Source organism: Tenrec ecaudatus, chromosome 1 (assembly GCF_050624435.1).
Source record: "Tenrec ecaudatus isolate mTenEca1 chromosome 1, mTenEca1.hap1, whole genome shotgun sequence".
Classification (NCBI taxonomy): domain Eukaryota; kingdom Metazoa; phylum Chordata; class Mammalia; order Afrosoricida; family Tenrecidae; genus Tenrec; species Tenrec ecaudatus.
Window position 1 is genome coordinate 61,728,991 of NC_134530.1, and position 13,854 is coordinate 61,742,844.

Sequence of the window (13,854 nt, forward strand, 5' to 3'; positions counted from 1 at the left end):
TTTACAAATTTTATTTTTTTCCCAAAAATACATTAAAAATGAAAACCTGCTATTCAAATGCAGGGAGGTTTTTGCCTATAATGCAGTCGTACATTTACACCACCAAATTTTCTCCGACGGCCATCAGTATGCAGCTCTTTCACACAAACTTGTGCATCTATATACATACCATATATGGAAGTAGATCGGACTTTTCTACTTACACATATTCCTCTGGTAGAAAATTAGGAAACTGGGTAATGCCCCTGGCTTTCCAGCTTTGGGAAGGTAAATAACAACCACTCTGAACATTTTCCCCAAAGATGAAACATGTAAAATACACAAGCTCTTTCGGACACGTACACATGTTAGAGCTGATCAACGACCCTGCCATGTAAGTGACGTTGTACTTCTTGCAGAAGGAAGGAAAAAAAAGGTGAACAGGTGAGTTAAAATGCAAATCTGAAGAACAAGATTATTTTGTCCCACGCTCCATGGGGGAATCAGGAATCCCCGCGATGACCCATGGCAGCCTCTCGCAATGCTACGTTAGCCCCTGCTGGCAGCAGCCAGGATCTTCTTGTCCAGTCTGATGTTTAAGCCCATTCCAGAAAGCAGTGGTTTAAGCTCAGCAATCTATGATGAGGTCAGGTGGTAAGCTCCCATCCCCACCCAAAATGAAGTCCCAAATCAACCACTAGGCCTCAAGAGCTCAAGAAGGTCAACGCTTTGGTACATACTGGAGGCTGTGTGGCTGAAGACCAAAGTTTTAGGATCTTGCCCACAAAATGCAAGAAAAAAGAAAAGCTGGTCCACAAAATGTTAACAACTATATAAATAATGTATCTGTACAAAGAGAACAGGCCACAATTCCCCCCTTTAGCCGAGGGCCTATAGTGTCCTAGGCGGCAGTTTCAAAAGCACCGACTAAAGCCATGACCGCTTCTACTAGACCACGGTGTGGTGGAAGTGGTGAGGCTGCTCTGAAACAAAGGGCCACGGGCGGGGGTGTGACCCAGGTGCCACAGATGAGAAGTCCAACCAGCGAAAAGTCAGTTTCTTACACTGGAACAGAAGCTGGTCAGCAACACAGGAAAGACTTAAGGCAGTAAGAGGCATTTCGGAGCTCTCTGGGTCAGTCCTGAAGCCTTCGGAGAAGGAAAAGTCTCTCAATATAGTTGGAAGTCACTTCTTAGTTTGCTAGCTGTCCGATACTTCCTCCTCTTCCTCCTCCTCTTCTTCCTCTTTCCTGTCTACTTCAGAAGTGTCAGAGGACTCATGAAGCAAGACATACTCTCTGCTGCTGAACCCAAATTTCAGCACATCCTTTTCCTTTAGTTCATAGTAACGCTGTGGCTCGATGCGCTTGTTGTTTAAGAAGGTCCCGTTACCCGAGCCCAGGTCAATGATGTAGGGCTTCACCCTGCGGCCAACCGTCCCATCGGTGCGGGTGTACTCCACCAGCCTGGCAGAAGGAAAAGAGAACACGTGAGCAGCACCTGTCTCAGACCCCTAGCCTCTCCAAAGCCCTTGGTTACCACAGCCCAGAGCAGCCGTTCTCAACCTGTGGGGCACAACCCCTTTGGGGATCCAATGGCCCTTTCACAGGGGCCGCCCAATTCCTAACAGTTACAAAATGAACAGTTACGAAGTAGCAATGAAATTAATTGTATGGTTTGGGGGTAGGAGTCAGCACAACAAGAGAACTATATTAAAGGGTCGCGGCATGAGGAAGGTTGAGAACCACCGGCCTAGAGGATGATGCATTAACCTGGCTTGTACACAGTTCAAGTTAAAAATTCTGGGCAGTCAAGAGAAAAGGAGTAGCCTTAGATCAGAGTTGGAGGGCCATTTAGACACACTTAGCAGAAAGGGGAGACCTGGCCACTGGAGGCGTGGGGGTCCCACTGCAGACCAAACCAGACCTTAGTTCTGGCTTCAATCACGGGATCTTGCCAAGGCAGAAGAGACACCGTTTATAGGGTTTATAATCAACTTTCACCTCCACTGTTACACGATGAACTGTTTACTACAAGTCTGTAGTTGTAACCCAACAGCGAGTTGCGCCACAGGAAAACGATGAGGCTTTTTGCTCACATACAAGTTTGCAGCCTTGGAAACCAAGGGCCAGTTCTGCTCTGTCCTATAAGGTCAGAATGGACTTGACGGCTGTGAGTTTCATTTGGGGGTGCTCATGTCTCAGAGGGGTCCTAGCCACTGCACAGAGCTGCTGTGTGACTCCAGCACCCGCTGCACTGTGCAAGCATGGGCATTCAGGTGCGACAGGAGCCAGGCGTGTGCAGTGCGTCCCCATTTAAACCTCACAACTGCCCTGGGAGGTGGGTGGAAAATGAAGCCCAGAGCGCCGCTGTCCAGGGTCAACTACCTGGGCAGGGGCAGAGGTGAGAGGCACAGTCTGAGTTTCTAATGGCACGTACACTCCTCTCATACACACGTGAAGGACTCTTTAAGGGGCAGTCAAAAAAAAGAGGAACCATTCTCCAGCAGGACAAAGACGCACACAATCTCCATCAGCCTAACTAAGGGAGCCATCCCGGCCTGCGCGAACGTACCTGTACTGAAACACCGCGTGCTGCTTAGAACAAGAGGGGTGGTCAATGGGGATGTCTGCGATGCGGCGGTGTCGGCCCAGGAGGTAGGCGCTCTGCCGGTGGATGTACATGACCGGGAGCACCTCGTCATTCTTAAAGGGGTAGAGGCGCCACCGCTTCTTCGGGACCCGTGCTTCCGGGGGCTCGCTGTATTTGATGACAACGCCGCGGAAGGTGTTGGTGTCCTCCAGAAGCGCCCCCGAGAGTTCAAGGCTTGGCTTTTCTTTGGCGGGAGCCTCTCTGTCTTTGCTGTTGCTGCCTGGCTGAGGAAGCGCCTCTTGGGACGCACTCGCGTTGCCACTCACTTCGTTCTTCTGCCGGTGCTCCCGCCGCCTGGCGTTGTGCAGCTCCCGCTCGGCTTCCTGGGCCTGCAAGCTCTGGGCATCCCGGTCCCGTCCCTGCGCTTGGCCGCTGCCGGGCCGTTCGGTAGAGGCCCTCCTTTGGTGGGAATGGCCGCGGTGTCGCTCTCGGTCGCTGTTCCGAGCTCGGCGGTGCTCCTGCTCCGATGGCTCCCGGTGAGGCCGATCCTCCCGTCCTTTCCGGGGATGATCTTCCCGCTCCTAAAATTCAAACCCACTCCATCAATCAGGGGCACACCAGTGATGCCCCAAAGGTCATGTGTGCTTTAGATCCTGCCCCTCAACACACGGGGAGTTCATCCGTGGCAGTGCTGGCCCTGTGCCAGGCCACAACCATGTAGCCCATGGTGCTATTCAACTCTAGCCCAGGTCCTACAAAGGAGGATTATTTGGTACGGGAAAAATAAAAAGGATTAATAGTTTCCCTCTGAAACAAAGACAACTTCAAAGCAAACATAAGGACTACACAGAAAATGGAACTACAAAGAGTTAATAGCTAGCATAAGATAAGCAAGGGGAGAAAGCTAGCATTTCTTTATGCCAACAATAACAATGTAGTAATTCTATAAAAATCCCACTTTAATGGTAACAAAAATTATTCAATAACTAGGAATAATCTAAGGAATACGTGAAACGGTTACAAGAAAACTGTAAAAATGCACTAATAGACATTTTTTAAAGATTTAAACCCACATACATACCATGGCTCCTTAAGAGTTCACATTAAAAAATAGCCTAGTAGAAAATGTTTGTAACACATAACTCTAATATACCACTGAGAAAATAAACCACCAAGACAGACGATTCTATACAAAAATGGGCAAAGGATATTAGCAAGCCATTTCCTTAAGAGATAAATGTTTAATAAACACATGCAGGCAGCTTAACCTCACTAATAATCAAAGCATCAACCCCATAAGGTTCGGAAATTTTTCTCCTTCCAAATTAACCCAATTCAAGAAACCAATAATATTTAATGTCAACGAAAGCAAAGGCAGGTGGATGTGTTCCGCCACTGCGGTGCAAGGGCACCTGGGACAGCCTGTTGGGGCCGCCGGCGAGCATTTGATACAGTCTGAACAAGCAGCAATCCTGCTTTTGAAGCTAGCCTATAGCTACACTCGAGGAAATTCTCAACAAGGTAGTGTTCATTGCAAACCCTGTTTGTAGGAACAAAACTGAAGAACCAAAGGTCCTGTAATAGCTGAGTAAGTTATTGTATATTCATTAAAAGAGACAATGACAGAAAAAGAGCTCCAAAAATACACTGTTAAGCGGAGAGCGGAGGGAGGGGCAGTTTTCACAATACACAGTAAGAGGACCAGGCGCTCTCAGACGTCCCCCATCACAGTTCAATGAAACATGAGATAACCATTTAATTTTTAATGTATGCTTGGGGCCACAAAAATCAAAGCAAATCTCTAGGGGGGGGACATGAGCTTACAACCAAAGACCAAGAGATAAACAAGCCAACGTGTGTGCAAAACAGCAGAAAATCCTTAAGGTTCGAATCCCCAAGGGCTTCAGACTTGGATCTATTTAAACACTGAAAACCAACACCTCCCTCAACATGTTTACAGATACAAAGGTCAAAAAGCTGAACAGCAAGCAGCAGGAGAAGAAACAATGACCAGGACGAGAGGCAACTAGCCACTCACTATATGCCTCCTGACAAAGTGCCCGGCATTATGTGAGATCTGCGAATGCGCACGTGTCCAGGACCAAGCCCGCCGGCTCAGTGGCCCTGCAGCACAGAGGGAAACTGCCTTTGGTGACTTTCTCGGGCAGAGCCACTGGTGAGTCTGAACCTCTGACCTGTGGTTAGCAGTTCAAGGCCTAACCCAGGACACGCCCTAGCGCCTCTGTTTCGGCTTGTGCTAGGAGGGAGGACAAAAGGGAAAAACAGAGCAAAACATAACCTAGAATCCGAGCCAAGATAGTGGCTTTCTCAGTTTATAGGAACTAGAAGGCCCAGTGGAAGTCTTAAAGGAGCCCACAGGAACACGTTATAAATAAGTTGTAAGGAAAGAGAAACAGGAACCCACGGATAAAAAAAGACGAGCGAGAAGCCCGACTAATTGCAGTGTGTTAGACTACTCTGACGCTGATTTGAAAAGCTATGCTTTACATAAAAAGTAAAAGCCAGTCACAGACGTTTGAACAATGACTAGGTATTTAATAAATACCATTAAATATTTAATGACATTTAAGGATCATTATTTTTGAAATGAGGTGTAGTACTGGCTTTGGCATTGTTTTTAATACTTAGCTTTTACATGACTTATGCTGAAAATGTCTTTGATTTGCTTCTAAATAAATTTGGGGGGTGAAACTATGTACTCATATCTGTATGTTAAAAATTAAGGTTTCGGATGGACACTGGGTCTCAACTCAAGTGCTCCCTTAACACAAGAACATTTTGTTCTAAGAATCGGCATTCTGTGATGCCCACCTTCTGGAGACGATGGCTGAAGACAAAAGTGGGTGCATAAGCAAATGTGGTGAAGAAAGCTGATGATGCCCGGTTATCGAAAGATATAGCACCTGGGGTCTTAAAGGCTTGAAGATAAACAAGCGGCCATCTAGCTCGAAAGCAACAAAGCCCACATGGAAGAAGCACACCAGCCTGTGTGATCATGAGGTGTCAATGAGATCAGGTATCAAGCATCTAAGACCCAGAATAAAACCATACCCACAGTGAATGGGAAGGGGCATGGAGTGGAGACCCAATGCCCATCTGTAGACAATTGGACACCCCTCACAGAGTGGTCACAGGGAAGAGATGATCCAGTCAGAGTACAGTATAGGACTGATGAAACACACAACGTTCCTCTAGCTCTTTGGTGCTTCCTTCACCCCACTATCATGACCTCAATTCTGCATTACAAGTTGGATTAGACCAGAACATGCACACTGCTACAGATAAGAGTCCAAAATACAGGGAATCCAGGACAGATAAAGCCCTCAGGGACAACAAAGAGAGTAGAGATACCAGGAGGATTAGGGGAAGGTGGGGGAGAAAGGGGATCACAAGGATCAACCTAGAACCCTCTCCCAGGGGGACGAATAAGTGGGTGAGGGGCAACAGAGGACTATGGAAGATATGGAAATAATAATCTATAACTGATCAAGGTTTCATAAGGGAGGGGGGGTAGGGGAGGGAGGGGGAAGAAATGGGGAGCTGATATCAGGGGCTTAAGTGGGAAGAGGATGCTTTGAAAATGATGGCGGCATATGTGCAAATGTGCTTGACATATTGGAGGAATGTATAGATTGTGATAAGAGATGTAAGAGCCCCCAATAAAAGTGTTTTAAAAAATGAAAAATAAACTGGGAGATGCAGGGAAGATCATTAGAAAAGCGCTAGTTTCCTTTATGCTGATAAAACATAGTAAAAGATCTTTTAACAGGTCCCACTTTGACAGTAAGAATAATCATCACCTGTTTCTTCTTCGTGTCATTCACAGAGGGCGCCTACTTGTTCAGAGTTAGGACTCTCTACTTTTCTTTTTGGCCTCAAAGACTGTTGTCAAGAAGGAACCTTAAACAGCCAGCTCTCCCTACACCTTGCCATCACGCGCGCCTCTGGGTTCACCAGGACTCATCTCATGATGCCCCCCTTCCTTTCTTTTGACTGTAAATGAACCGTGCTTCTACCTAAAGAGAGTTCCTACACCTGGGCACTTGATCCAGTGCCCTCACTGCAAACACCATTCCAGTGATCCTCTCCTCGCCGCTCCTCTATAATCTATTTTCCTCTCGTTCATGGGCAGAGCCCACCAGCCAAGGGACACTCTCTGCTCTTAAGTTCACTTTCCATGCTGGCTTCTACCCTGTTGCTTTTCTCCTTTGCACGAAAGGCCTCACCATGTAATTCTCCTCCTGCCCCTCTGATCCTTTCTCTCACATCAGGTTTCCTGAGTCAGTCCCAGCATGGTGACCCATGTGTCTGGAGAAGCGCTCCACAGGGGTCTGAGGCCCTGTGGAGGCAGGCCGCCCCTGGGGAGTTTGAATGGCCAACTTTTAAGCTGGTGGCCAAGCACTTAGCCATTTGCCCATCCGGTGAGACGCCTATACTCCTTTCCAATGGCCGGCTCCGCTTGGTCACCCACGCCCTCCAGGTTGCTACATGCACATGCCCGGGTCTCAGTTGTTACAAGCAGCAGCGGCTGACAGAGCCATTCTGTTTCCAGCACACGTCTTCCTCTTGGCGCCCCCTCACCACATTCTTGTTTTTCCTTCTCCCCAGCCTCCTGCTGATTGGTCCTTTTCTTCCTGATTTTGTTACAGGAGGCACCACTGAGCTCAGTCCTTGGTCTGCTCAGTTCTTGTCTATTCTCATTTCCTTTGTAATTTACCTAATCCCAGCGCTTTAGATACATCTGAACATCCACTTGCTGACGAAGACCAAGGACTGCAGCCTTCCCCACGATTTCATGCTCACTGTCACCAGCTCCATGCCCACTCATGCGACCCTGAAGGCCAGGGTCGAACGAGGCCGGGAGTTGCTGAGACTGTAACTCTTTATGGGAGTAGAAAGCCTCATCCTTTTATCACGGAGTGGCTGGTGGTTTCAAATTGTTCTTACAGTTACTGCCCCAAAGCATAACCACTATACCACCAGGCCTCCTAACTCACTGTACATACAACCGAAATCCCCATAACTGGATCAATAGACAAATTATGATCAATGGAGAAAAGGTCAAAGTTGTCAAGGATTTCATCTTGCTTGGATCCACGATCAATGCTCACGGAAGCAGCAGTCAAGAGATCAGACAACTCACTGTACTGGGTAGACCTGCTGCACAAACCCTGTTACAGTGTTGAAGATGAAGGAGGTCACCTTAAGGACTAAGGTGTGCCTGACCCAAGCCATAGGACTTTCAGTGGCCTCCTGTGTCCGTGAGAGTTGCACACCGAATGAGGAAGACCAAAGAAGAATCTGTGCATATGAACCACGGTGCTGGTGAATACGGACAGTACCATGGACGGCCAGGAGAACCAACCAGTCTGTCTTGGACACAGTACAGCCAGAGTGCGCCCGAGAAGCGAGGATGGCGAGACTGTCTCACGTACCTTGGACGTGTTATCAGGAGAGCAAAGGGACGTGACGCTTGGAAAAGCTGTTTGATGCGGAAGAGGAAACCTCACCGAGCTGAAGTGACAGTGGCCCCAAGAGCTGGCCGGGCAGTGCACCCTTCTATGCACAGGGCTGCTCTGAGTCGGAACTGACCCGACGGCACCTAACAACAACACAGGTAGATGAGGCCCTGCTATGTCTCCTCATCCCACTATGTCCAAACAGCTTGAAATGAATAAATAAAGCCCATTTTATGAAAGTCTCTATGTCGAAAAATGCACCCATTTAAGCCTATATTTTGATGCGCTTTGATAAACTTACATATCCAGAGGATGAAGATATGGAAGATTTGGGCCCAAACGGACTTTTTAATCATCACCTTAAAACCTGTTCTTCCCACACGCTTTCTGGCCAGCTGTCGACAGCCTTCCCAGTCACAATACATCACAAATGCGCGCTCTCAAGTACTTATCAGGCAACATTAATAAACTAAGTGTAAAACAAGGTCTGCAACAGAAGCGATGCACTTGAGTTAAGGTGCTGGTGAAGAAATCCTGAAAGCAGCAGGGACTGCCGGGTGAATCAGCAAATGTGTCCTGGAAGGAACACGCCGGCTTAAAGCGAGGGTGGCCTCCAACACCAGGAGGCCAGCCCCACGGAAAGGACTTCCTGCCGGGCAAGGGGAGGGGCAGCTAAGAGAACGACACTCCACGCGGTGCGCCGGCAGAGTTGCTGCAGCATGAGTTCACCCAGCAACTGAGGGGATGGCACTGGACTGGGCAGTGCTCTGCTCTGTTGCACAAGGGGCACCACCAGCCAGAACGGGCTCAATAGCACCAACACCACCACAACACTGGTAGAAAATTACAGAACCAGACAGCCCGCGATAGTAAGGATGTCAACATCAGCTGTCAGTAGTTACCTTGGGGAGTGAAGTTTTGCTTTGCTTTATTTTTTACTTGTGAGGGACAATGGAAAAATACATTGGGTTTCACAGACTGGAGGGCTTAACATAGTAAAAATGTTATTTTTCATCCCAAATTGATATGCAGGGTGTAATGCAATTTCTAGCAAATCTTAACAAGATTAAAAATACATACAGACAAGACGGCTCTACAACGCACATGAAAAGACAAAGGGACTAAAAGAGGCAGTCTACCTGAGAACAAAGAATATGTCGCAGCAATGTCAACTCAGCAGATTCCTGGTGGCGCAGTGGGTTAAGCAACGGGCGATAGCCAAGGCTTGGCAGCTCAGAAGCACAAGCCACCCTGCAGGAGAGCGATGGGGTTCCCTGCCTCCATGAAGATTTACAGTCGTGGGAAGCTTGAGGGGCAGGTCCGCTCTGAGTTAGGAGATGGGTGTGAGTCAAACGTGACGTGACGGCAGTGGGCAGGTGGGTTATCATTTTCAAGATTGTATGGTCCTGGGAAACAGGTAGGCACACAGATCGAGAGAGCCTAGAGGTGGACTCAAAAGGAACCCTGGTGGGCAGTGGTTACAGGCCGGGCTGCTAACCACAGGGTCAGCAGTGTGAAACCACCAGGTGGCCCGTGAGAGAAAGATGCCGCTTCCTACTCCCACAGAGAATCACAGCTCAGAAACTGATTCCATGCGGTGAGTTGGAGCTGAGAGTGATGGACTCACACAAGTACCTCCCATGGTATCTGACAAAGAAGTAGGAGGGACAGCCTTTTCAACAACTGCTACGTGAGCAAACGAGTAGCCATTGCTAACGGAAACAAAAAACCTCGCCTTCGCCTCACACCTACGTAAAAGGCAAACTCCAAGTGGATTGAGACTAAAATGTGAAAGGTACAGAATATAAGCACAAGAGAAAATTCTCTGGGACTCAGGGCTGGCTTAGATAGGACAGCAAATACCTAATTCACAAAAGGAAACCTGGATACGCTGGCCTTCATTAAAATAGGAAACCTTTGCTCTGCTAAAACTGTTAGAGAATGAAAGGGCAAGCTATTCGGAGAAGATATTTAAACACTACGGACTCAACAAAGGACTAATAACTAGAACATACAAAGAACTCTCAAAATCCAGTAGTAAAAACCAACCAGTAAAACGCACGCACACAATCCAATTAGAAAATGGGATCATTCACCTGCGGATAAATCCAGAGTGTAAATAAGCACACACAAAGATGGTCAACAGAGTTAAGTCATTAGAGGGAAACCAAATGCGCTACACAGGACGCTTACCAGGATGGCTCACACACAACTACATTACACGCTTACCAGGATGACTCTCACACAACTACACTACACGCTTACCAGGATGACTCTCACACAACTACACTACACGCTTACCAGGATGGCTCACACACAACTACACTAGACGCTTACCAGGATGGCTTAAACACAACACTGCGACTCCATCAAATTTCTGGGAAATGCAGGGAAATGGGACTACTCGGGCATTGGAGGTGGGATGTAGAATGGGACAGCCACGCTGGGAAAGGCTGGCAGTTTCTTGCAACTACACTCCTGCATCTAAATGGTGATACACTAGCTTTCTTCATCACAGTCTCAGCCTGGAAATGGCCCGGATAGCCCCAAGCTTTAGAAATGACTCATACAGGGGATGGCTAAACTGGTAGAAATCCAAAACATGGGGCACTAGTTAGGAGCCAGTGAGCGACATACCAGCCTGAGCAATTCAGAGGATTCTGCTGAATAAAAAAGCCAATCCTAAAAGATCACATATTGTGTCATTAATTCCATTTAGGTAACATCCTGGAAATGATAAAATTATAGAAATGAAGAGCAGGTGAGCAGGTGTGAGGGTCAGGAGGAGGTAGGTGGGTGTGGTTGTAAAAGGGCAACAGGGGGGGGGGCACTGTGGTGACAGCATAAGGATGTGGAACCCCAGCAGGATTTGGGTGTGCGCTCACAGACGTGGCCCGAGCACCATCGTGCCCTCCCACCCCCTTGCTTACCTGCTTCACTTTGACTGTTGAGTGGTGAGGACTTCGGCCTCTCTTGTTCCGGGGAGACTTGCTCCTTCTCCCTGAGGATTTGCTTTTCTTTTTGGCTGGGGACCTTTTCGGAACACGGTACACTTAGGATTTGAACTCAATTATCTGTGCCCCCATCTAAATTCAGACGTGACTACCAACAGAAACACACCTGTGAAGGTCCCACTAATAACAGAGAGAGAGAGCCAGAAGCTTCTTCACTTTCTCCCCAGTCCCAGACGGACATATGAATCTAGGGTGTTCCCATCAATCACAGCCTCAGAAACCCACGGGGCACTTCGACCCTGTCCCGTCAGGTGGCTATGCGTTTGAATGGACCAGAAGACAGGGGCTTGGCTTAGTCAGGAGCTACACACCCAGCTGCTGACCCAAGGAAGAGCAGTTTGAACCCACGCGCTGATCAGCGGGAGAAAGAGGTGGCCAGTAGGCTCCCATCAAGATTGAGTATTGGAAACCCTGTGGGACAGTTCTACTGTGGTGACAGGAGTAAGAATTGACTCAATAGGAATGGGGTTGGTTTGGGGACTTTCTCGATTAAATAACAAAACTCCTGGCCGGTGGGGCTAAAGAGGAGCTGATGTCAAGGAGTTTAAGAAGGAAGAGTAGATTTTGAAACTGATTGTGGTAGCAATTGTACAATACTGCTTGATGTGATTGAACTATGGAACGATATACATATTAGCTCCCAATAAAATGGTTTAAGGGGAAAAAATGATAAAACTCTGGACTCGGTCTTCACCTAGTCTATGCCATCTGAGTAACTGACACTCTCCAGCCAAAACCTAAAAGTCACTACTGGTTCCCTATTCTCCTCTCCACCGCCACACAAATTCCATTCAGTCCAATAGCACACCCCTCCCTTCTCTTTCCCATACTCCAGCCACGCCCCTTGATCCTTATACTCCACTCACATGGGCCTGTCCCTCCTCCCTAAGACACAATCACTTAGGCTGCTCACCACAAGGTCAGCAGTTTGAGACCACCAGCTGCCCAGAGGAAGGACGAGGACTTTCGACTCCAGTGAAAAGTGACAGTTTTGGAACCCCACAGGAGCAGCTCTACCCTGCCCTCGAAGGAGTTGGAATCGATGTGAAGTGATGGTTTGGGGGAAAACAGCACTGCACGTGTGGCTTCTCTGCTGGATCATTCTTCTGGTTAAGGTCTCAGCTCATCCGGCAGCTGTTTTACCCCATCCCAAATACTTATTACTGAGTACGTGATGTTACTTATGTGCTTATTACTGTCTGTTCCAGGGCTAGCGCACATCAACTCCATGAAGGTACACACCATTTATCTTGTTCACCCTTGCCTTACTCGCTGGCCCAGAGACCTTCCAGGAAAGAGTCGAACTGCCCCAGAGAGGTGCAGGGCTGTCGTCTTTAGACCGCCACATCTCTCCCTATAGAGCAGCCGGATGGATTTGAACCACCAACCGCAAACCAAACTAAAGTCACTGCCATCAGTCGGTGCCAACTCATAGCGAGCCTACGGGACAGGGAAGAACTGCCCCTGTGTGTTTTGACACTTAACTCTTTGCAGGAGTAGAACCCCCTTTCTCCTTCCAGTTCGCAGTACAGCCCTTCACCTGTGGGGGGGTCTTTCTATGATGCACAAGCAGGAAAACACAGAACAGAATGCAAACTCACTGCCTTTGAGTGATTCAGACTCACAGCGAGCACACAGGGAAGAGTGGCAGTGCCCTCTGTGGGCTTCTGAGGCTGTAAATCTTAACGAGAGCAGAAAGCCTCCTCTTTCTCCCCTGGAGTTGGTGGGAGCTGTTGGTGGTTTAGAACAGAGGACCTTGGAGTTAGTTAACAGCCCAATCTGTAACCCACTATGCCACCGCGGCGGCTCATTCTACCGCACACCGTTGGTGCTAAACCAGTGGTTCTCAACCTACCCAATGCCGCAACCGTTATATACTTCCTCATGTGGATCACCCCCCAACCATAACATTATTTTCGTTGCTTCTTCATCACTGTCATTTTGCTACTGTTATGAATTGGGTGACCCCTGTGAAAGGGTCGTTCGACCCCCGAAGAGGTCTCGACCCACAGGTTGTGAACCGCCGTGCTAAGCAATGCTGAGTGAACCAGTAAATGAATGAGTCCACCAAGAGGCAGTATTTAATTTTTTCAGTTTCTATCTGGTTAACTTCCTAGGGTCTCCATGGGGGGAAGCATTTGAGGGTAGGTGCTTAATTGGAAAGAGATCGTTTATACAAGGCTTGGCTGGCAGACGGAATTACCTCCCACTTAACTTTAATACACAATCCATGCTCGCTGCTAGGCCTTATTCTGCTGGGTGCTGGGGGCATCGTGATGAAGGGGCGGGATTCTTCCCCCTGAGCACTAAACGCCCAGCTATCAGGCAGGTGCAGGTGCAAAGCTTTACCACCTCCACGATGAAGTCCAAGGTGCTGAGCTCAGCACCCAAGGCCTGCTTCTGACTGCGGCCTCGTCCTCCCATCTCAGGGCGCACACTCGAGATCTATGACAGGCCGCCCCCCGACTTACCGGCTGCCTCCGCGGGGTCGGCTCCCGCGATGCCCCGGGCGGCCCGGCTCGCCGACGGGCGAGGACGGGCTGTGGCCGGAGTCCGGGCGGCGGTGGGCGGGAGGCTCGGGTTCCGGGGTGATGCGCTCTTGCTTCACCACCACCGCCGCCGCCGCCACCAAGTCCCCGTCCCGGTGCCTTCGCCGGCGCCCCCGCTCCCGATCGCCCTTCGTCTCCTTCATCTCAGCGGCTTGGTGGAGGGAAAGCACGGGGCCGTTGAGCTCGGCTCGGAGAAGGAACTGACGTTTTGACCTCCGGGCTTCCGCTTCCAGGTCCGGGG

At 49.0% G+C, this 13,854-nt stretch overlaps 1 protein-coding gene across 1 annotated transcript; it reads right to left on the reverse strand.

Moving 5' to 3' along the window:
- Positions 1–13,838, reverse strand: SNIP1 (Smad nuclear interacting protein 1). The gene is made up of 4 exons (XM_075554040.1): positions 13,536–13,838; positions 10,981–11,083; positions 2,553–3,151; positions 1–1,444 (listed from the first exon to the last, which is right to left on the reverse strand). The coding sequence occupies exons 1-4, from the start codon at positions 13,754–13,756 to the stop codon at positions 1,180–1,182; spliced, it is 1,188 nt and encodes a 395-aa protein (XP_075410155.1). The 5' UTR covers positions 13,757–13,838; the 3' UTR covers positions 1–1,179.
- Positions 13,839–13,854: the final 16 nt, after the last annotated feature.

Excerpts from the sequence above, each read along its gene's own strand:
- SNIP1 (XM_075554040.1), bottom strand. The coding sequence starts at position 13,756 with ATGAAGGAGACGAAGGGCGATCGGGAGCGGGGGCGCCGGCGAAGGCAC. Across the intron at positions 11,084-13,535 it reads CGACCCCGCGGAGGCAGCCG|GTCCCCAGCCAAAAAGAAAA; the intron begins GTAAGTCGGGGG and ends TGTTCCGAAAAG. Across the intron at positions 1,445-2,552 it reads CACGCGGTGTTTCAGTACAG|GCTGGTGGAGTACACCCGCA; the intron begins GTACGTTCGCGC and ends TCCTTCTGCCAG.